The sequence below is a fragment of the Phycodurus eques genome, chromosome 3 (assembly GCF_024500275.1).
Source record: "Phycodurus eques isolate BA_2022a chromosome 3, UOR_Pequ_1.1, whole genome shotgun sequence".
Taxonomy (NCBI): Eukaryota; Metazoa; Chordata; class Actinopteri; order Syngnathiformes; family Syngnathidae; genus Phycodurus; species Phycodurus eques.
In genome coordinates this window covers 26,844,366-26,866,770 of record NC_084527.1, presented here as the reverse complement: position 1 = coordinate 26,866,770, position 22,405 = coordinate 26,844,366, and the positions used below count along the sequence as shown (strand labels likewise).

Sequence of the window (22,405 nt, the reverse complement as noted above, 5' to 3'; positions counted from 1 at the left end):
AGGTTGATTGAAGACTCTGAATTTGAGTGCGGATGGTTGTTTGTGTCTATGTGCCCTGCCGGTTCAGGGTGTACCCTGCCCGAAGATAGCTGGGTTAGGCTCTAGCAGCCCGTGACCCTTGTGAGGAGAAGCGGTGAAGAAAATGGATGGATGGGCTACGCATTGACAAGTCAGGACCGTCTTAGTAAATCCTTGAGCATTTTCTTCCTTTGCTGCTGTTAAGGTAGCAAGTTTAATGAAGCGGTTACTTGGACAACAACAGCTTACAAGACGCTTAGTTTGCATTTTCCCGCACAGGATTTCCTTTTGGTGTGAAAGATTTTTAAAATGGAGTGTTTTTAGTGAGAGAGAGAGAGAGAGAGAGAGAGAGAGAGAGAGAGAGAGAGAGAGAGAGAGAGAGAGAGAGAGAGAGAGAGCGCAGATGGAGCGTGTCCTAATCACATATTTAGCTTTGCATGGAATCCCCAGATCGGTACACAAAGGGTTAATACCGACCTAGTTTCCAGGGCGACATTGAGTGTATGACGACATCACTGCTTTAATTTTAGGTCAGGTACACCGGCCATTGGTGGTCTACGTACACGCTTCTGTATATATGTGTGTGTAGTTGTGTAGGAAGTGGTTTGGTGTGTCGTACAGACTCAGGAAGTGGAAGGTTTGACAACACAAGTCTGTCATTCAGTATTGCTTTTATTACTTTTTCAGGAAAGAATGGCTCTTTGACTACTTGCACAGACGTTCTGGGACTGCTGGCCATTATTTTATCTACAGGAAATGCAAGAAATATGGAATGGTATTTGTCTTCACTATTCTGGGAGGACTTACTATACAAATTAGGACTGTATCTGTGTGGGAATTAATTCATTCATGATTTCAACATTTGTGAAACTCACTCATGTTGAGAGAGAAGGCCCTCTCACAATCTCACAGGTTTTTGATGCGTTAAGGTCAAGTAAACTAGTTCAAACTAGTAAACTAGTTCAACCACAAGTTTTTCAGTTATGCTGGGACAGGTTAACAATAAATAGATGATTATTATTATAATTATTAATTAACTAATTAATTGTTATTATATTATTATACTATAGATTTGTTGTTTTAAAAATATTTTGTTATGGCTTAAACTGTTATGTCATTACATAGAGAGCATACTTGCCATATAGTGGGCTCCCATTTTGCTGTATTGCTTTGCCATGCACTGTTAGAAATTGTGAAAGCTAATGATTACCCCGGATAAGCGGTGAGACAGAATAATAGCAATCAATTGAGGACAGCGCTTGAACAATAGAAACATTGTGAGGACCACTGTTCTAAGTTGTTGTTTATAATGTCATGAGTAACTTGTTCATAAATACTTCATAAGGGTATTGTTAAAGGAGTTCTTTAAAAAAAAAAAAAAAAAAGAAAAGAAAAGTGTTCAGGGATAACTCAAGGGTCTATACCTGCCCGATTGATTGTTAAAGAAGTGGAGGATAGACTCAGGACACAAGTGAGTATTTGTGAGCAACAGTATGGTTTCATGCCTGATGATGGAAAAGTACAGAGAAGATCAAAAGGAGTTATATTGTGTCTTTGTAGATCGAGAGAAAGCGTATGACAGAGTACGTAGAGAGGAACTGTGGTACTGCATGCGGAAGTCTGGAGTGGCAGACAAGTATGTTAGAATAATACAGGACATGTACGAGGGCAGCAGGACAGTGGTGAGGTGTGCTGTAGGTGTGACAGAGGAATTTAAGGTGGAGGCGGGACTGCATCAGGGACCAGTCCCTGAGCCCCTTCCTATTTGCAGTGGTGATGGATACAGGCTGACAAATGAGGTTAGACCGAAATCCCCGTGGACCGTGATGTTTGTAGATGACATTGTGATCGGCAGTGAAATCAGGGAGCAGCTGGAGGAACAGTTAGAAAGATGGAGGCATACACTGGAAAGCAGAGGAATGAAGGTTAGACGAACTAAGACAGAATATATGTGCATGAATGAGAGGGTGGTGGGGGAAGAGTGAGGCTACAGGGAGAAGAGATTGTGAGGGTGGAGGATAAATACTTGGGGTCAGCCGTCCAGAGCAATGGTGAGTGCGGTCAGGAAGTGAAGAAACGGGTCCAAGCAGGCTGGAACGGGTGGAGGAAGGTGTCAGGTGTGTTATGTGACAAAAGAGTTTTTGCTAGGATGAAGGGCAAAGTTTATAAGACAGTGGTGAGGCCAGCCATGATGTACGGATTAGAGACAGTGGCACTGAAGAGAGAACAGGAAGCAGAGCTGCAGGTGGCGGAAATGAAGATGTTGAGGTTCGCTCTCGGAGTGACCAGGTTGGATAAAATTAGAAATGAGCTCATCAGAGGGACAGCCAAGGTTGGATGTTTTGGAGACAAAGTTAGAGAGAGCAGACTTCGATGGTTTGGACACATCCAGAGGAGAAATAGTGAGTATATTGGTGGAAGGATGATGAGGATGGAGCTGCCAGGCGAGAGAGCGAGAGGAAGACCAAAGAGAAGGTTGATGGATGTCGTGAGGGAAGACATGAGGGCAGTTGGTGTTCGAGAGGAGGATGCAGGAGATAGGCTTACATGGAAAAGGATGACGCGCTGTGGCGACCCCTAAAGGGACAAGCCGAAAGGAAAAGATGTGATGACAACAACACACAACAACACATTATTAGTCCAAATGCAAGTTTATTTGCTGTCACATTTTTAAAAAGCTGACCTTGTTTCAAGAGTTTAGATTCTCAAAACAGTGATGATAAGGTTCTTGAAAACATCCGTTAGACACTGTACGTTGGAATTTCACACGATGGAAAAGAAATTGTCACCAAGATTTATGTTTTACGTTAACAAATAAAACAAAGTTTCAACATTTTTCCAAGCCTTTGAATGTCATATATATATATATTAGGCTCAGTTAACATGCGTCTCGTGCCCCAACGTTACCTTGGTTACAATACGTTAGTGTTTTAGTGATGTCGTGTTGGTACCCTGCTGTCTGTGTTTGATGGAAGGGAAAAGAATTTGTCAGCTGCATGATGCCGCAGTTCATAAAAAATGTATGGAAAGAAAAGTGGGTGGAGAGCTCAGCTGTTGCTCTGACTCTTTAACTCTCACATGACCGCTTCCACCGGGTGCGCGTTTCATACTTGAATCCTGCACTCCGAGCTTTTATGTCACACAGCTCCGCAGCTGTTCGACTTTCCATCACATACACACATGCGCACGCACACACAAACGCCTATTAGAACATGCACTAAATGATTGATTGGTGTAGCAACAGAAGCATGGTGAAGTTATGACATTCAAATACATGACATTATAAACGGATTACAAATATCGGCCTTCACTCCATTTCTAAAAAGTGTTTAGCTACATTAGTTTATCTGGAAAATTTGAATTGCCCCGAACTGTAAATCTGCATTACTTGCATTTCATGCCGCGATCATACATCGTGTTTACTATGGCAGAGCAGTGGCCCTTTAAAAGCGGCTCCTTCTGACTAGCCATATGAAGAGCTAATCTTAGCTCAAGTCCTGAGTGAGACAAGGATGGCAAGCAGCCACCATGCAGTAGTGAATAGGTTTGTCTCTGTTGTTCCCTTTAAAGTCGGAGCTGTTCCTAATTTATGACCCTATCTGTCTAATTCAGATGAGAAGATACATTTCCATACTGTAAAAAAAAAACTACTAGAGTTAAACTACCCATGTTCTTAATGTCCACAACATTCTCCTGACTTTGTACACATTGGCTGGGCGGTAGTACACGGTGTTCTGTTACAGTTTAGCACCCTTTATAATTTTCTTGCTGTCCAGGTCCTTTAATTGTTGCCAGGCGTTGTGGTGCAATAATGTAATGTGTGTAATGTGGTGCAGTGATTAAATTCTTAACATTGTAAGAACAAGCACAAAGAGACTTCCTTTAAAAAAAAAAAAAAGAGAGAGAGAGCCCTCCATGCTGTTCATGCTGCCTTCGAGGCCCCGCCCGCCACCACCTTTTCCATTTTATTTCTGCCTCCCTCCCAAACCACGCCTCCTTTCTCTTTGTGTGGATTTCTGGGAGGGGAGGGGGCCTTCCCCAGCTGGGCTTCTCGTGCTGACTTGCACGTGCCGAATGTCGGGAGGTACTGTATGACTCAGTCTGGACACCTAACACAAAATGCACTCATCCAGAATCATCCCACAAACAAACTACAACACAAAATTATAATTAATTAATGAAAGTGTCTGAAGAATAAAATGTAGTTTATTCAATAAGTCATACTACTTATTCACAAACAAAGCATATACAGTACATACATCTATACTGAAGCTCTGAAGTAGAGTTAAGCCCTTGTCATACCCTGCTTAAATTGGGAATGTGTTTTCATTTATTTTTGGGTCATTGGAATTTATTTTAACGCTACCTTTGCTCAAGTATAAATTAGCATCCTTTAGATGATGGACATCAACAACTAACCAAAAGAGCATACCAGGAAACCTGTACAAAAAATATTGTAAATATTTTACATTGTGCATACATGATGATATTGGCACAAAATTTGATATCATCACTGTCGGGTGAAAACCTCCTATGCCCAAATTTGGTCATTTTTTTATTTTTTCACAAGTCTATACTATTGGTCAGTTTCCACTTTACAAATAAATGAGCAATCTAAAGTGTTGGAAATAGCCTACTCTTTATGAAGATCCAATGTCAGTGGTTCAACAAACATGCCGTTTTAAAAAAAAATATATATATTTTTTTTTGGGGGGGGGGGTTCCTGAAAAGTGATGATTTTAGGGATGAGAGGGTTTCCGCCTGATGCCAGCAATAGATGTTGCTAAACCATGCTACATCATCTGGGCCCTTTTTCCTGTTAATTATTACAGCTGTGGTCAGAAGTTCACTTATAGTACATTCGTTATCCATTTTCCAAACCGCTCATCCTCACGAGGGTCGCAGGCGTGCTGGAGCCTACACTCTGTACTGGTCGCCAGCCAATCAATCACAGTGCACATAGAAACAAACAACTATTCACACTCACATTCACATCATCAGGCAATTTATATATATGCCGGCACGGTGGGTGATTGGTTATCCCATCTGCCTCACAGTTCTGGGGACCGGGGTTCAAAATCCCAGCCCCGCCTGTGTGGAGTTTGCATGTTCTCCCCGTGCCTGCGTGGGTTTTCTCCGGGCACTCCAGTTTCCTCCCACATCCCAAAAACATGCATGGTAGGTTGATTGAAGACTCTAAATTGCCCGTAGGAGCCCTGTTCCCGCCCGAAGATAGCAGGGATAGGCTCCAGCAGCCCGCGACCCTAGTGAGGATAAGCGTTAAAAAAATGGATGGATAGATGGATATAATTTGGGCTTTACTGTCAAGAAATCACCCCAAATTCTGCAGGCCATAAATGTTTTAAACTGAGTGTCACACATTAATCATCTACTAAATTCATAGCAGCTGCACAGGTTTCCTCAGGTGTCATTAAATTGCTTCAGTTTGGTTTAATTGTCTCAGTTGGTTTCAATATGGGGAAGACCGCAGACTTGACAACTCGCCAGAAGACCATCATTGATACCCTCCATAGGATGGGTAAGCCACAAAGGTTCATAGCTAAGGAGGCTGGCTGTTCAGAATGCTGTGTCCAAGCATATCAATGGAAGGACAAAATGTGGCAGGAGAAGATGCACCAGCAAAAGAGATGACCGTGGGCTTCAGCGGATTGTCAAACAGAGAAGATTCAAGAATCTAGCAGAGATCCGGAAAGAGTGGAATGAGGTGGGAGTCACAGCTTCAAAAACCACCACATTCAGACGCATCCAGGAGATGGGCTACAACTGTCTGGTTCCTCGGGTCGAGCCACTTCTGAGCCTGAGCCAACGTAGGAAGCGTCTCAATTTGGGCCAAGGAGAAGCACTGGACTGTTGGCCAGTGGTCAAAGGTCCTCTTTTCCGATGAACGTAGTGTGTCTTTCATTCGGGAATCAAGGTCCAAGGGTTTGGAGGAAGACGGTGAAGAACAGAACCCAAGCTGCTTGAGCTCCAGTGTGAAATATCCACAGTCAGTCATGATTTGGGGTGCAATGTCCAGTGCAGGTGTTGGTAAACTCTGGTTTCTTAAATCCAAGGTCACCGCAAGAGTCTGCCAGAATCTTTTAGAAGACTTCATGTTTCCTTCTGCTGAGGGTCTGTATGGAGATGGAGATTTCATCTTCTGGGACCAAAACCTGGTTTGATGCCCATGCCATCACAGTGCTTGACTGGCCAGCCAACTCGCCAGATCTAAACCCCATTGAGATTGGGTATTATCAAGAGGAAAATGAGGGGCAACGGACCAAAAAACAAAGAAGAACTGACAGCAAGCATCAAGGAAATCTTGGCTTCCATAACTCCCAGGCAATGCCACAGGCTGATTTCCCAATGCCACGGCGCATCGAGGCACTGTTAAAGCAAAGGGATTCCCAACAAGAGTTAAAGCTGTTATAGCCGCAAAGGGTAGACCAACAGTTGAGCGAATACTTTTGGCAATATAATGTGGCGATAAATTTAAATTGTGTTGACATTATTGAACATGTTGAAAAAAAATTCATGTACTTTAATTTCCTGTGGCGGCTTACCTATGCTCACATGCGGTCGGTTTTATGATGCATTCACACCAGACGCAAATTGGACCATTCACGCGACGTGATTACACATAGTCATTGCAGTTCGCATGAATAGGTGTGAATCCATGCCAGGCAACACATATGACGTGTATGACACGCTTGATACGGCACGTCGTGAGAGCCAATCGGCGTAGAAAACGGTGAGCAAAAGGCCAGCCTAGGGGACAGTGCGCTTTGCCTGCAGCTGTGAGATTCAGTAAGAGTATATTTCCTCTGTCCTCCATGAGTGTGCTTTAAGCCGTTTCATGACACACCCCAGTTCACGTTTACTGTAAAACTAATCAGATAACAAAAAGAATGATGCACATTTTATAATTAAATACAAGACACACATCGCTTTAGAGATAGAAAACCCTATTCACGGGCTAGCTAAATTAGCATCACAGGAGAGATTTACCTTCAAATAACAAATATTCTCACACAAACGGCGTACGAACACATACGGACAGTTAATATAACAATACTCTCAGGCATACGTTCTGGCGATTCGGTGAAAAAGGAGTTTATTCAAGTTCTATGGTGACTTCTACTCGTTTGTAGCATACAGTAAATGCGCAGCTCCATGCATGCATGGTTACCCTTTGTGGCAGGGCTAAATTTTAGCGTGACCCTCAGAAAATTTGCATGTGCTGTTTCCCAGAATGCATTGCTACAGTTAAAATTACTGTATCACGTTTTGACTGTTAAAATGCATCTTTAAATTGTTAATTTGTACAGACAGCGTTTAATAGAGGTTTTTAGTCATTTATAGTTAATTTGGTACCGGCCTTAATCTTATGTTTACTGCTGCTTTTGGTGGCAATCTGGCACTCTAACTCAGAATGGCTCTGGTGATGTAGCCTATGAATACCACTTCTTAGCCTAGAATGCTAACAAATGCTAGCTGGTCCACACGCGTGCGCTGCGTAATCTGCAATGACATTGTTATTCTATATAGGATCGATAAGAGAATCGCTTGACAATTCAGCAAACAATTCCACGGAATCTTTAACTTTGGAACTGGTTCTCGGTTTATGATTCCTATCCCTATTGACGAAAGGGCCCGGCGGAGCCCCCATGGGCAAACCTTCCAGGTTTTTGGACTGGTTTTACAGTTGGACGAGACAAATATTGAGCTAATTTTCCACATTATGGCCATTCATTTTTTATTTTATTTTTTTTATATACCCTTTGTCCTTCTTCGCGTCATAAGTAACTGTACTCTATCTCAGCGGACCTGACATGGGCGTATACGGTCTAGAGAAACAAACACTTAATTTAGAGTTTTCTAGTTATCTAAGAAGGATTTTTTTGGGGGGGTATGGGAGTAAACCCACACAAGCACAGAGAGAATGTACAATCTCCACACAGAGATCCAACAGAAATTCAAACCTAGATCTCTTGACTGTTGTGGCTGTAATTTTGCTTGGAGGATTGTAAGGGATAGTTTTGACACTGATTAGAGTCCGTCTCAAATAAATTCACAGTTGTACACTCATTGCTTGTTTTTAAAAATCATTGACAATGTCAAGTTTGTTGTATAGACATTCAACAACGGGCAAAAATAAATCATTAAAAGCTTCAAATGAATATGACATTCTTGCCAATGATAAGTGTAAACATCTCAGCACAACTGTACAACTGTGTGCAGCCGTGCTGCCTCTGGTCCCACCCTCCAATAAACTCACTGACCTCAGTGAACAATCTAATACTGTATGCATACTAGCATGCGTGTGTGCAGTCATGTGCATGCAAAACAAGAAAGGGGTGGGGTGGGGTGGGGTGGGGGGAGAATCACTAACTGGCCCTGCATATAGTTTTGTATTTGCAGCAGCATTTGCTTTTGTGTGTATCTGTGCCTCTCTAATGAGAAACAGGTGCTGGAAGACAAGAGCGAAGGTAAAGAAACGGGGCAAAAAGCAAAAGCAGAGTGAGGGGGTGGGGAGAGAGTCAGATCAGATGACCTTGATGCCATTAGACTTCAGGGCAATGAGGCTTGTTTTGTGGGGGAGGGGGGGTTGTGCATGCAGGTCAATGGAATCCGAAGTAGAGGAAAGAGGATTCAGCTGACGCTATATGATTCAACCTGACTTTGACGCTCATGTGAGGTTTTATTGGCTGCTAGGGAAAGGATAACAGCCATTTAACCGAGAATGCTCCAAATATTAGTGATCAAAGGTACCAGTAATCCAGAACTTTAGCAATTTCAATGCTTGATATGAAAGCTAGGAAACTAATAACTAGGCTATTTCATACTCAGACCTCCCACCGCTGTAGCACACAATAACTTCAGCTCAGCTGTGGTGATTTAGGGGGTTTATGCTCGCAGTCATTTGGAAGAACAGATGACTCAGGCTTAGTCATATGCAAGTCAAACCAACACACTGCTCAGAATGGACTCATGTTGTCAGTCATGCCTCCTACCTTTCCTGTGTGCTGCTGAGAAAAGGAGAATGACAGAGACAAAGAAGAGAATTAGAGAGAAACAGTGAAAGGAGAGCAGCTTGCACAAGCGATGGTCGGACCAAATAACATGGTGGGATTCATGTTAGAATTCCAATCACTGCCAGGCTACAACAGGTTTACTGTAAGTCTTCTTTTTTATTAAAATATGCTACTGGTGTGATGCTGTTGATACTATGTATGTATGTATGTATGTAGTTGTTTATGTCGTCAGTATTTTTTCTCTGAACTCAGAATGAGACTGCCCTTATTTGTTTTTACTTTTGTTTCTTAATTCTATGTTTGATTGTTTTATGTTCGATTACTATTCTGGACATGTCCTGCCCCCCCCAGCTGTGGTTGTTTTTTAAAGTGCTCTATAAATAAAGTTGAGTTGACTTTCTTTTTATTTTCTGTCAGCATTTTCAGCTGACTGAGCTAGTAATGCAGTGTGTCTGAGAGGTGATATCAGGTTAGTGTAAGTCATTGTAAGCCTTGTGGTGTTGCTTCTGTCTATGGGTTTAACCTCACTGAACTCACTGAATTTTATTGAGTTATCATGTTTAGTTTATTGTCTGTCAACATTTCCTAAAGGTCAATATTCTTTTGTTGAACGTGATCATAAATTGCGATTGGCTGGCGACCAGTAAAGGGGGTGCCTCGCCTCTTGCCCAAAGATAGCTGGGATAGGCTCCAGCACGCCTGCGAACCTAGTGAGGATAAGCGGTCCAGAAAATGGATGGATGGATGGATGGATGATCATAAATTATGAGAAGATTTTCCTTTCACTTGGATTTGACTTGATCAAACTACATTCAGGGACACTTTGTGAATAATGTTTTTGGTGTCCTACGGTAAAAATTGTGTCTGATTGGACTTTCTGTTCATGGAAACATACAGTATGTTTTGTGCTTTTACAGTTTTACAATGTCTTCATTAATGAGGGAACTTCTTGAAATGTTTTCTTTATTCACATTCACAGTAACAGTTTTATTATCCGGACTCATGAGCATGTTCCCAAGACAATTTTAAGGGCATAATAATTGAATGCATGAGTGGAATCATTTGAAGAATTCTAGCAGTTGTGTGGCATTATAGTTGATTTGAGTATTTAAGAAAGTGGGACAAAAAGGCATGTGCAGAGGCACAATTCATTAGTCTTAACTAGTTTGTGATTTAAAGAACATGACTATGGTACAACTCTGGGCACAATTAAACCAGAGGTTTAAAACAATCAGACGTCTTCCGCGCGTCTTTATTTTCACCCCCCCCCCCCCCCCAAAAAGAGACATTTCTAAGTTTTTGGATTAAAAACAATATTGAACAGTGACAACTCAGTTCATCCTCTTTTTTAATGATTTATGTTGATTGATTCGTATGGTACGATCTCTGCTTTAACTGACATGTTTTCTAATTCAACTTTAATGTTATTATACTCCTTACGTATCCACAGGTTGAAATTAAATTTTCACTCTGTCCTTTTGTGCCGCACCACAGAGAAAAGCAGACCACACACATGCAGGCATGAGCGAAATGTCATGTCTTATAACTTTATTATGACACTATTTCAGTTTGTGTTAGTCAACGTTGGATAATGTTGTTTGGATAAGTGTTTGATCCTTCATTCAGTCCGAATGCAGTGCTCACTTTAAAAAGAGGACTTCTGAGTGCTGGGCATGTGATCCGAGACGATCGTTGAGCCTGAACTGCTGTGTCACTGCAGCCTTGGGAGTGAGCCAGAACAGTTGTTTGAATGAAAGTGCAAGTTTTCGAGTGTGCGTGCGGCGGGTGTTGCCCACTGAGTGGCGAATGTGTTGGTCGATGACGCCGATGATGCAACTACAGTATGTCATCAACATGTGCTTCCTACCTCGCCTGCCCACTGCCTTTCCTGTCGCTCATTGGCCCTCTCTGGTCACGTGACCCATGCTCCACTTCTGTCCTTCCCATGGAAGGCTCAGGCGGTGCCGTTTCGCTTTGGGGATGACGCTCATTTGTTCTGTGTGTATGTATAAAAATACGTGCGGCAACAGAGAGGCAGACAACGTACAATCGTCAGGACCGGAGAAAGCTGCAGTAAGCTTGAACGAGAAAATGGCTCAGGGAAGTAAACGGAGAGGGAAGCAGACAGAGAAGCCTGTAGAAAATGACAGAGCGAGGAGGTTAAGAGGGACAGAGAAAGACCAAAGTAGGAGAGGAAGTCAGTCCTGTCAAAGAATGGCAAAGTCTGCAAATGGTCAGTAATCTAAGAGAATTACGGTATACTAGGCAGCAGCTTACAGTGCTCTGCCTTGGAGGAGGCAGCCATGTTTTTCCTTCTCCTACACCTGGCTGCGGACGTGTGCCGAACCCCAGCGATTATTGAGAAGAGGAGCGACTCCACAAGGCCAATCAGCCACCAAGTAGGCGAGAGGAAGTGCTGGACAGTGATAACGACAGCGATGGTAGAACGATGGTGAGGAGCCAACAACGGGCAGTGCGATCTTGGCCTGGCGGAGCCTCACGGACAGGACAAGATGACACGGCTCGTGCGTTTGCAAATCCAATGGGTTTGTCACCGGCAGTCCACGTAGAAGCAGTCACAAGAATAACCAAGCAACTCTTTCTTCTGTCATCTTTCATAAAGCCAGAGGAACTCCATAGAATTCCCACTTTGCGCTGATGCAATCCTCAGTATCTCCTTGCTCATACCCCTTTTTTATCCTGCTCCTCATCCTCGCCGATCTCAAAGTGTCAACCAATTTGCCCTCTCCCCCTTTCCACCATGTAGTTTGATCTCAAATTGCCGTCTTTCATCTGATCTCGGTTCCCATGTTGCGGAATGAAAAGATTGTATCCAAAAAAAAATTCTTTTCCTCTTTCTCCGTTCATTTTTGGAGGAAGGGCTAGCAAGTCCGACAACAACCTCACTCCCACTTGTGCAGCTGTACTTCAGGATCGACTGCAGGTTTCACGCGAGGAACTAGCGGAGATGGAAAAATCAGCCTTGGTCACTACGTCCCTCGCCATGGGCTCCGGCGAAAGAGGATATAATCGGAAATAAAACAACAGTTGCAGGAGGCATACTCAAGCAATGCAGTGTTGCTTTTTCCTGTGGCTTCCACTGATGGGTGAAAATGTGTGTCCAAAAGGCAATGCATGAAATCAGACAAAACCAGTCTTAAGCAGGATTGAAATAGACAAAGCTTCGGTAAAGCTTTCTATGTGACAAATGAGAGTGGAGTGCATGGAGCTGAAGGGAGTCACTGCTGCTGTTTCCTCGTGACTATAGCCCACAGCGCTTTCTGTTTCTGTTCACTGCACGCTCCTCCATTCCATCGTACGTGCCCACTGTGGCTCAGATAATGGCCCCTCGCTCTGCACTCACAGGAGAGAGAGAGAGAGAGAGAGAAAGAGAGAGAGCGAGAGCAGAGGAGATGGATGTAAAAGCTGCATGAGAGGAAGGGGAGTAGAGCGAGGGCAAGAGAGAGAGAGAGAGAGAGAGGTAGGGGGGAGGGTGTTGACTGAGAAGCCGACTGCATGTGCAGCCGAGAGAAAGAAAGAGGATATTGAAAAAGGGAAGGGAGGAGCAGACAGAGATAATGAGAAAAGAAGAGGGAGAGAACGGAAAGTGGCAGCCATAAGGGGAAGCGAAGAGAATGACGAAGGCATGCGCCGTGTTAGGGGGAGGTGTGTGTGGTTGGCCGTGTGTGAATGCACGCATGTGGATTTTGCTGCTCACGCTGTCTGACTGGATAAAATAAGGCGGAATATAACATAACACTTTCCGATTGCTTGTGTGCTCTTTTGACACTTCAACATTGCTCATGCTCCTCTCCGCCGGCTCCTCTGCTTTCTGCTCTCCATCCAGTATCTCTGTCTGGACATCTAGCACCACGTAAGTTGTCCTTGAGTTCTCGTCATATTGTCAGGATTTCTGCTTCGTGGTCCTTCTGGGCAGCATGCCAACCGTGGAACGGGCGAGGGGAGGGGGACAAGAAGGAGGATGGCAAGTGTTGTGAATCAGGGGTTCAGGTTCAGCTGTCTCCTCAGTGGCTGAAGCCCCTTAGCAACACCACTCTTTATATGCTTTGTCTCCTCCCTCTTTCAATTTCATTGTCAGTGTCAATTGAACTGAAGAGTTGCGTCGGATTTAAAGGGCTCCTGAGGTATTTTCCCTCCTCTCGGACACTTTTGGATGCTTGCCAAGATGTGCGTGCGTTTGTCTGACAGAGAGAGGGAACGTTCGGCCATAGTGTAAATATTACATCAAATGTCACGTTGCGTGTACGGTGGGAGTCATTCAGATAGTGTCAGTAGTGAATTTCCAGCAGTGACAATCAGTCACGTCGAATAAAACCTGAACCGTCACGGTGTATTGCGATACTAGTTGGAAGATGTTGCTCAAACAAAGTCCGTCTTTTCTGCTCCATCTCGACTTATGCCTCTCGCATTGCATTTGCATGATTACACTGTGAGAAAAAGAGGAAAGGAGCGTTTTAGTGAGCAATAGTGTGTGTGATAGCGGGACGTTGCAGTCATTCTGTTTCGACACACTGCAGTTCTCATAACAGCCGCACACGGCCCCCACCCCCTTCCTCTTTCCCGTCTGATGCCGCTGATAGTGCAGACATGGGGCCTCTCACGTAATGCCTGCCTGCTGTTCGCTGCCACCCCCGCCAACCCGCTCTTTTCTAACCCCAAACCACCTCTTAGCACTGCCATCACCACCCCCTGGGATCCTCATCAGACTCACAGCACAGAAGGTGAATTCAAAAGATCCAAACATACTGCCTGTCCGATAATTAAACACTTCAAAGGTTCATGATAATAATATTGGAATGATGGGGAAGCTGGAGATTGGTTGACATACAGCACAGGTGTCAAACTGGTGGCTTTGTGCCCAGATCCGGCCCGCCACATCATTTTATGTGGCCCCCGAAAGCAAATCAAAATCGCTAATTGTGTTCTGGTGTAATACCATTGAGATATTTACAAGCGGTGGCACGGTGGACAACTGGTGACTCGCCTGTGTGGAGTTTGCATGTTCTCCCCGTTTTTGCACGGGTTTCCTCCGGGCACTCCGGTTTCCTCCCACATCCCAAAAACATGCATGGTAGGTTGATTGAAGACTCTCAATTGCCCATAGGTGCGAATGGTTGTTTGTTTCTATGTGCCCTGCGATTGGCCGGCGACCAGTTCAGGGTGTACCCCGCCTCTCGCCCGAAGACAGCTGGGATAGGCTCCAGCACGCCCACGACCCTTATAAGGATAAAGTGGTACAGAAAATGGATGGGTGGATATTTACAAGCATTTGTTGTTACCAATCCCCCTTTGAAAATAAATATAATAGTTGAAAAACATGTTTTTATATATTTTTATTTATTCATCAATGTGTTGTGTATACTGTAATTACAGTATATGAGGTAACCTTTCATTTATATGGGTCCACAATCGTAGCGGCCCTCCGAGGGAAGTCATAACCGCGATGTGGCCTGTGACAAAAATGAGTTTGACACCCCTGATATACAGTATACACAGATAAAGCAACAGGACGATGTTTTTCTTTTGAATTGTTTTATTCCTGTATGGTATACATACTGTATATGCGAATCACTCTTTTGTATGCAGATTGATTTCATATCATTAACGTCATATTGTATTTGCAAGATTTGCCACATTTTTAAGGAACACACATTTGTGGGTTGAGCAGCAGTATTGAGTATGTAGGATGCACCCTTGAAATATTTGCCCAATCTTCTTTGCCAGTAACAGTCAATCTGGTTTGGTGTTCGGTGGATTGGATGATTGAAGTCTGACGAAACGAGATATTGACAGTTTAACAATATGGTCATTTAACAGTCAGGAGCTCCAATAGTGTGGGGAAGAACCCTACACTTTCACAACAGCCTGGAATCTCCTCCTCATGCTGGTCACCAGCCACAACTGTGGGATAGCTTCCAACTCTTCAACCAACATTTGTCCAAAAAGTCTCCCAAAAAAGTCAGCCAACATGGTTGTGTTGTGAACAGCACACACAAGTTGATCCCACTGAAGTTCAGTGGCGTTGAGGTCAGGACATTTCATCCTCTCCACTCCCAAATTCTAGAGGTAGCCTTTGATAAGCCCCGATCTGTGGGGGCAAGCGTCATCTTGAAGGTTAGAGTTCAGTCCCAGACTGCTGGAGATTACGCCACAACTTGATTTTGCAGAAGACCAGCTTGAAGTAGCCCTATCGCACAGGTCCTAATCAGCTCAGTCAAATTAGGAATGCCGATTCTTGGAGCCGATGCTAACTGACCACTGTAACAAGGCCTACAGCTGGAGGAACCAGAAGCTCAAAGCAAGACTCAATGGCAACAGCAAAGTAAGATTCTTGGAATTGGCAGAAGATTTAGCACAGATCCAGCTCCGCTGCTCATTCCACTAATGCATATTCCTTACAAATGTGGCACCATTTAAAGGGTAAATAAACAGGCTTACCAAAGAAATAAGACTTATTCCTAAGAAGCATTGTTAAAGGTCCCATTTTCACCAAACTGACTTTCTCTAGTATTTGGGACGTTAAAGTGGTTCTGTGGTGCCTCAGTAAAAATGTGAACTATGAATTAAAACTGTCCACGCATTCCTGAGCTACAGATATTTTTCTGCCAAGAGGCCTGAAATTAGGTCATTCGAATTTTTCAAGCTTATCTACGTCACGAACGCACATCTCCACCTACCTCTCCACCCCCGAGCCAGCGCTGTCAACATAAACACGTGTGCTCTCACAAGTGGGTCTTCTACACTGAGGCAACCGATCAGAGGAAAGGGGGTGGCCAAATATGGACAACGCAGGTAGAATACATATATATATATATATATATATATATATATATATATATATATATATGTGTGTGTGTGTGTGTCACTCCTTTGTTATTTTTTTTTTATTTTCTGAGTTCCTGGACACTCTGGAGAAGGTTTTCGTCCAGGATATCCCTGTACTTGGCCGCGTTCATCTTTCCTTCTATTGCAACCAGTCATCCTGTCCCTGCAGCTGAAAAACACCACCACAGCATTATACTGCCACTACCATGCTGTTGTTGGAAAGGTGATGAGCAGTCACTGGTTTTCTGGTCCCCTGCACTCCACACTCCAGGAGCACCCACCACAGGACCCCCCAAGGTACACGGTCAAATGCCTTCTCCAAGTCCACAAAACACATGTAGACAGGCTGAGCGAACTCCCACGCAGCCTCGAGGACCCCGCTGAGGATGTAGAGCTGGTCCACTGTTCCATGGCCAGGATGAAAACCATACTGCTCCTCCTAAATCTGAGATTCAAATTCCCAATAGAACCCCAAAACAGACCTTACCAAGGAGTGAGAGCCCTCTGTAGTTGGAACACACCCTCTGGTCCCCCTTCTTTAAAAGGGGGACCACCACCCCGGTCTGCAAATCCAGAGGCAATGAGATGTCCACGCGATGTTCTCTAGGAGTGTCTATGACAACTTGAACAGTCAAATGCGAGCTTCATGGCTATTCATCCATCCATCCATTTTCTGAGCCGCTTATCCTCACAAGGGTCGCGGGAGTGCTGGAGCCTATCCCAGCTATCTTCGGGCAGGAGGGGGGGTACACCCTGAACTGGTTGCTCGCTAATCGCAGGGCACACATAAACAAACAACCATTCGCACACACATTCACACCTACGGGCAATTTAGAGTAATCAATTAACCTACAATGCATGTTCTTGGGATGCGGGAGGAAAGTGCAGTGCCCGGAGAAAACCCACCCAGGCACGGGGAGAACATGCAAATGCCACACAGGCGGGGCCGGGATTTGAACCCCGGTCCTCAGAACCAGTCGTTCACCGTGCCGCCTTTATGCCTAAATAATGAAAATGAAAATATTGCTCTCAGAAAGTATTTGATTTGAATTTAGCTATATCACTACATGAAAATCTTTCTGTCAGTGTCAATTAAAATGGAGCTTTATTCTCCTTTTGAGGGTAGAATTAGATTTTTTATTATAGCTCTTGTATTGGAACATACTAACAAATTCAGTCCAACACAGTTCATTGGCGTCAACCCACATGCTAAGACTCACTATCAGTCTGCCATTGTTTTCTACATTCTGGAATCGTGAGTCACTACACGGACTCGGTTAATGATTTGTGTGTTTGCTCTTGAATGATCTATGTTGGCCATTTCTCCCGACACTCTTTAATCTGTTTATGTTTATCAGTATTTTGCAAGTTGTGTAAGTGTAATATATTGCTGTTGAATTCGTGTCACATATTCATGCACTGAAATTCCATTTTACTCGTAAATTAGCAAGTAACCTTTAATACATCATTGTGGCCGAGGTTGAGCATTTGAATTTTTGGTTTTTAGTTTAGGTTTTTCTGTTTGTTTTCACTAGTTCTCTTTTTAGACAGTAAAATGATACAGCAGTTACACTTGCTATCAGTGATACTTAACAGGCTTACTCATTGTAGTTTTGTAATTAATAAAACATTTTGTTGTGATGAGTGCTCTGATGGTGATGTTTTCAAAAAGACAACCCTACTAACTACTAAAACTGGTACATGTAACAAAAGAGTTAACTTTTAACTTTTTACCGATTTATTTGGCACTATTCATAAAAAATGTGTTTCAATCTTGATAACAGGTCAATTCCTGTTATGCATACACTCCTCAGTGTGTGTTCACGTCTTCCTGTACTATGGGTTAATGTCTAACAGACTGTTTTACATTCTGCAATGGATTGTCCCCTTTACACACAACGCTTGCATTATCTGTAGATTACCTGTTATGCCGTTTGTCCTCTAAAGGAATACTCCATCCCTTACCTGGTAAACTATTTATTCTGACTTTACAGCACTGGGTGTGCGTTTGTATATTTGTGAAAGGTGGGAAAGAAACATGGATGAGAGAGAGAAAGAAAGGAAAGGAAAGTCAGTGTTTTAATGATTTGGGAATGCACATAAAATATAAATATTTGTATATATTTTAAAGTACATCACAAAGAGCAGTGTACAGTGTAGGATAAGTCACTTTCTTGTAAACTTATCACTACTCTTTTTGTCTCTCAGACTGTTCACGAAGTCACTTCATTGGATGGCCCCAGAGGTGGAGACCAGATGGAAATTGGGTCACATGACTGCCTCCAGGAAGGCGTGCTGAGCCTGGACCTGTCCAATAGGGTGAATTGCTACCCCAATGATGATGAGGCAGCTACAGAAACAGAGCAGAAGAGAGCAGCAGGTGTACCTCCAAGGCAGTGCTGGGTGCCAACACATGGTAAAGAGCAACAGCAACCATTGTTGAAACATAACAGCGGTGCAAACCCAAGTGAACCTGTCCACCATGTGGATATGGAGGATGCTCACAATCTGGTCACTTTTTCTGCTACTGCCGGTACCTTACCTCCTTCCTCCATCTCTTCCTGCATCCAAGTGCAGCCTGACACAATGCAGCTGTATGAGAAATTCACCCGGGAAATGGGTGCTGGTGGGGCTCGGGTCGGACACTCTGCAGTGGCTCCTGACACAAGTCACCAACCGGCAGAAGACATGAAAACCCTGCAGACAGCACTGAACCATGCAAAGCATGGTCACAAGCCTCCTAACTGCGACTGTGATGGGCCTGATTGTCCAGACTACCTTGAGTGGCTGGAGAAAAAAATTAAGTTGGCAACCAGTGAGAACCAAGATACCAGCAAGACGACTGATTGCCCACATTTAGAGCCTAACATTCAGCAATCGCATCTGCAGAATCAGCCCTATCTCCTAGTAAACGGGGGCCACCACCACCTGACTTCTTCGTACCCCCAGCAACAACAACGAACAAAAGCTTCTCATGCTGGTCAAGTACCCTGCTCAAAACTTCCTCCCATCCCCTGCTCTCCCCAGGTGCTCTCTATAGCCAAGGAAAGGAACGTCAGTCTTCAAACAGCTATTGCCATAGAAGCCCTTACACAGTTATCTGGGACTGGGACTCAAGGTCCTGGTCCTCCAAGCCAAGCCCTCCTTAATAATAACCTCCACCAACAAACCCAAAACCTCTCATCGCCACTTCCAAATTGCACTAACATGATTCCATCCACTGCAGTCACCTGTCCATTGTCACGCTCTCAGTCCGTCCCTCCAGGATTACTCACTGACCAGCAGGCAGCAGTGTCCTGTGAGCACCACAGGCCCCATTCACAGGGCCAGCCCCCCCATGCTTCTACCTCTCCCTTCCCAGGTCGGGGAAATCCTCAAAATTATGGCCGGAGTCCCCAGCGGTGGCTGCACGGCACATGCGGAGGGTCTGAAGAGCACCTGTCCCACTATGCTGGTGCACCTCACAGTAGGTCAGACCCAGTGTCAGAGCTCAAACAGCTGTTAGGTGCCACCAGTGGAAAGTTGATAAATGCATCTTTCAAACTTCCATCCACACAGCAGCACAGCGAAAATGGAGGCGTGCAGGCACAGGGCCAGCCATCTTTGCCCAGGATAAAGCAAGAGGCAGACTTGAGTGATCATTCTTTCACCATGGGACATTACAATATGGATAATGGTCAGTTGCAGGCTCGCCACTACCCTGGTACTTCCACATCTCCTGGTCAAGCAGCCATTAGACACTCAACTCAGGCAGCTCTGCAACAGCACCTTCACTACAAGAGGAACCTATTCTCTAATCATTCCCCTGGCTTTGGCGCACCAGGCCCCGTGGCTTATCAAAACGTAAAAAAATGGTGGCCACAGATGGAAGCCAATGGTTTCAATCATCTGAGCATAAAACAAGAGCTCAAGGAACCCAAGAGGAAAAAAATCAGCCAAGGATCTCCTGTCATCAAAGTTATGAGTGGGATGTTCCCAGGCCCTCTCCTTCCTAAACCCAAACAGATTATAATCAAGAAGAGCAAGCAAAAAGCCTCTGTGCCAACTTTCCTGCCTAAGAGTCAGATAACTGTGGAAAAAACATCAGTACATATGACAGGCCGAGCCAACACCCTGAATAACCTACAGCCAGGTTCACTGCCCCTTTTGCCCTCCCACAGCAACTCCACTCAGGCGACTGTTGCAGGCCTCCCTGCCCCAGCCCAATCTCAGGTATCAATTTCCAACCTCTCAATGGCTCCCTCTTCCACTACTTCTGCTTTGTCATCGAACAATCCCACCCTCATTGGCTTTGTGCCTCCACCGATGGCCCATGCACACCATGCTAAGTCAGAGGAAGTGTGTAATTTATTCAATAGTAATGCTAGCACTGCCTCAGCTCTGACCTCCACATCACTACCAACCACCTCACATTTACCAGGTCTCATAAACATAAACCCTAAATATGAAGAACTGATCCTGCAGTTTGAAGCAGAATTTGGGGACTCAGCTGCAGACATACCTTCCATCGAGGCCATGCCTGAGACAGCTACAGCTTCTCAGATCATGAATCAGTCCTTGACCGATGCCCAGGATCTTACATCATCATCTACCACCAAGAATCAGTTATCATTCCGTCACATTTCTGAGTGCAGCTCCACACCTCATACAAAAAAAAAGGAAATGGATGACAAAAAAGATGAGTCTGAAACCCAAAGTGAAGTTACCTCAAACGAAGCGTCCACGGTGACCCCAATGCTGGAGCAGCAGGAGCCCCAGTCCACCATCTCCCAACATCAGGAGTCCCCACTTGATAAGCATCCACAACATAGTCAGATACAGGAAACGTTCAACATACCATGTTCTCCCATGCCTAAACGAATGAAAATTGAAACCACAGGTGATATAACTGTTCTTTCCACCAATTGCTACTCTGAGGAGGACACACCCACTAAGGATGGCCTGCCCCGCTCTCCATCTTTGAAAGGGTTCTTAGAGTCCCCCCTAAACTATTTAGACACCCCTACAAGGAGCTTGTTGGATACACCTTCTAAAGATCTACAAGCAGAATTCCCCACCTGCACCTGTGTTGGTGAGTCAATATGTTTCAATATTTGTATACATGTTGTGGGATTTAATTTATGCACACTATTGCGAAAATTAAGGTCACTCCACTGTGAGTTTAGCTTTAAACGTCAGCTTCTGTGTTTATACCGTATTCAGAGCATATTCTATATGCTGCTGCATGAAGCGATGGTTGGGGCGATTGGACACTCATAGGCACTAATGGTAACTGACAGAATTATAATATACCCTATTTCCTGAAAATAGTAGCTTCCACTCTGAATAATTGCCAAGCTGTGTCGTCCACCTTAAAAAATAAATAAATAAATTTCACCTCCACCTTCAGATATTCCTCCTTTTCCCCCTCTGGAAATATACTTATTACTTATTCATTCATTAATTCATCTTCCATACCGCTTATCCTCACTAGGGTCTCGGGCTGGAGCCTATCCCAGCTATATTCGGGTGAGAGGCGGAGTACACCATGAACCGGTCGCCAGCCAATCGCAGGGCACATATAAACAAACAACCATTCGCACTCACATTCACACCTATGGGCAATTTAGAGTCCTCAATTAACCTAGCACGCAATGTTTTTGGGATGTGGGAGGAAACCGGAGAGCCCGGAGTAAACCCACCTAGGCACGGGGAAAAACATGACAAAGGTGGTCATAGAGGAATATCCATCCATCCATCCATTTTCTTTTACCACTTATCCTCACTAGGGTCTCGGGCTGGAGCCTATCCCAGCTATCTTCGGGTGAGAGGCGGGGTACACCATGAACCGGTCGCCAGCCAATCCCAGGGCACATAGAAACAAACAACCATTCGTGCACACATTCACACCTACGGGCAATTGAGAGTCTTCAATCAATCTACCGTGCATGTTTTTGGGATGTGGGAGGAAACCAGAGTACCTGGAGAAAACCTACGCAGGCATGGGGAGAACATGCACACTCCACACAGGCAAGGCCGGATTTGAACCCGGGTCCTCAGAACTGTGAGGCCAGATGTGTTAACCAGTCGTTCACCGTGCCGCCAATTTTTTATTTTATTTCTTAAATATATATTGCGTATAGCAGCAAACTATTTTCTTGTTTAGAAATATTTTCAGTGGAGCAATTTCAAACGCAAATAAAATAAATTTAAATGTAAACGAAGCACTTCTTGTATCAAAAACAGGCATTAATTAAAATAGGGCATTAAAAGCCTTTGTGCAATCTCACTTCAGCAGCTACCATTTTAACATAACAATACAGTAGGTTCGAGGCTGTGCGTTTATGAGTGTAGACCAGCTGACATATATTCTTAATACGAACTGAAAGTTTTTAAACTAAAATGAAGACTCCTCGAGAGGAAACAAATATTTCTTTGATTTTACTAAAACCCTCCTCTCTTTGGGCACATGACCCATTTTACTCTTATTCCTCTCTGACCGCCGGCATGGTAGGCGACTGGTTAGC

At 44.2% G+C, this 22,405-nt stretch overlaps 1 protein-coding gene across 8 annotated transcripts in view; it reads left to right on the top strand.

Annotated features, from left to right (window-relative positions):
• The window catches only part of tet3 (tet methylcytosine dioxygenase 3), a 54,041-nt gene that overhangs the window by 13,368 nt on the left and 18,268 nt on the right, over nt 1-22,405 (top strand). For 3 of the 8 annotated variants that reach the window (XM_061672941.1, XM_061672948.1, XM_061672946.1), the window contains one exon: nt 18,108-20,970. In XM_061672941.1, coding sequence (XP_061528925.1) covers nt 18,108-20,970 — 2,863 coding nt within the window. Of the gene's footprint in view, nt 1-3,000; nt 4,103-8,636; nt 9,196-10,713; nt 13,796-16,022; nt 16,197-18,107; nt 20,971-22,405 lie in introns of those variants that run through there. The other 5 variants (XM_061672947.1, XM_061672943.1, XM_061672942.1 and 2 more) reach the window with 5 other exon arrangements.